Genomic DNA, 829 nt, shown 5'->3' with positions numbered 1-829 from the left:
GAGAACCTTCTCATTGCTGCCTGTGGAAGCCAGTCTCTCTGTTTCCCTTTGGATCACGATGTAGAACTCTCGCGGCGGCAGCGTGGTTCCTCTATGCCCTGACTGAGTTGTAGCTGCTAAGATGACCAAAATAAAGGCGGTTCCCGAGGAGTCTGAGACCGAGGGCTGCAGCGAGGAGCTGCTGGTTAACCTGAACCCCATCGCACAGCCCCTGGCTTCCAGCCGCCTGACGTGCAAGCTCTACAAGTGCATCAAGAAGGCTGTGAAGCAGAAGCAGATTCGTCGCCGGGTAAAGGAGATTCAGAAATTTGTCAACAAGGGCGAGAAAGGGATCATGATTTTGGCAGGAGATACATTGCCGATTGAGGTGTACTGCCATCTTCCAGCTCTGTGTGAGGACCAGAACTTGCCCTACGTCTATATCCCCTCTAAGACGAACTTGGGTGCAGCTACAGGCTCCAAGTGTCCCACTTATGTGATCATGGTGAAGCCCCATGAAGAATATCAGACGGCCTATGACAAGTGCTTGGAGGAGGTGCAGGCACTGCCTACACCTCTGTGAGAGACTTGGGCTGCAACCCAGCCTGTTCCAAGAGATGCTGGGCTGGCTGCAGGCAGCTGCCCACCCTAACAGCAGCTCCCTGATTTCTTGATGTATGAATCTCCCCAGGCAGCTCCCCAGTTCTTGGAGGTTGGAGCCAGCATCTTTGCCATCACTGCCCTCTCCTGTTGAGCTTGATGAAGACAGTTCCATGAGTATGGAATTGAAGTAAATGCTAGGGGCTGGAGAGATGGCTCAGTGGCTAAGAGCACTGACTGCTCTTCCAGA

General features: G+C 53.3%; 1 protein-coding gene across 2 annotated transcripts; it reads left to right on the top strand.

Annotated features, from left to right (window-relative positions):
- On the top strand, positions 1 to 776 carry LOC116086298 (H/ACA ribonucleoprotein complex subunit 2-like). Of its 2 annotated transcripts, XM_031364619.1 has the most exons (2): positions 1 to 329; positions 436 to 712. In XM_031364619.1, exons 1-2 carry the CDS (start codon positions 122 to 124, stop codon positions 477 to 479), a joined length of 252 nt encoding a protein of 83 aa, XP_031220479.1. In that variant the 5' UTR covers positions 1 to 121; the 3' UTR covers positions 480 to 712. The 2 variants fall into 2 exon arrangements, with proteins under 2 accessions (XP_031220479.1, XP_031220478.1); XM_031364618.1 differs by having other exon boundaries at positions 1 to 776.
- Positions 777 to 829: the final 53 nt, after the last annotated feature.

Source organism: Mastomys coucha, unplaced genomic scaffold (assembly GCF_008632895.1).
Source record: "Mastomys coucha isolate ucsf_1 unplaced genomic scaffold, UCSF_Mcou_1 pScaffold12, whole genome shotgun sequence".
In the NCBI taxonomy this organism is placed as follows: domain Eukaryota; kingdom Metazoa; phylum Chordata; class Mammalia; order Rodentia; family Muridae; genus Mastomys; species Mastomys coucha.
Note: the sequence above shows the minus strand (reverse complement) of the source record. Positions and strands in the feature narration are given on the sequence as shown.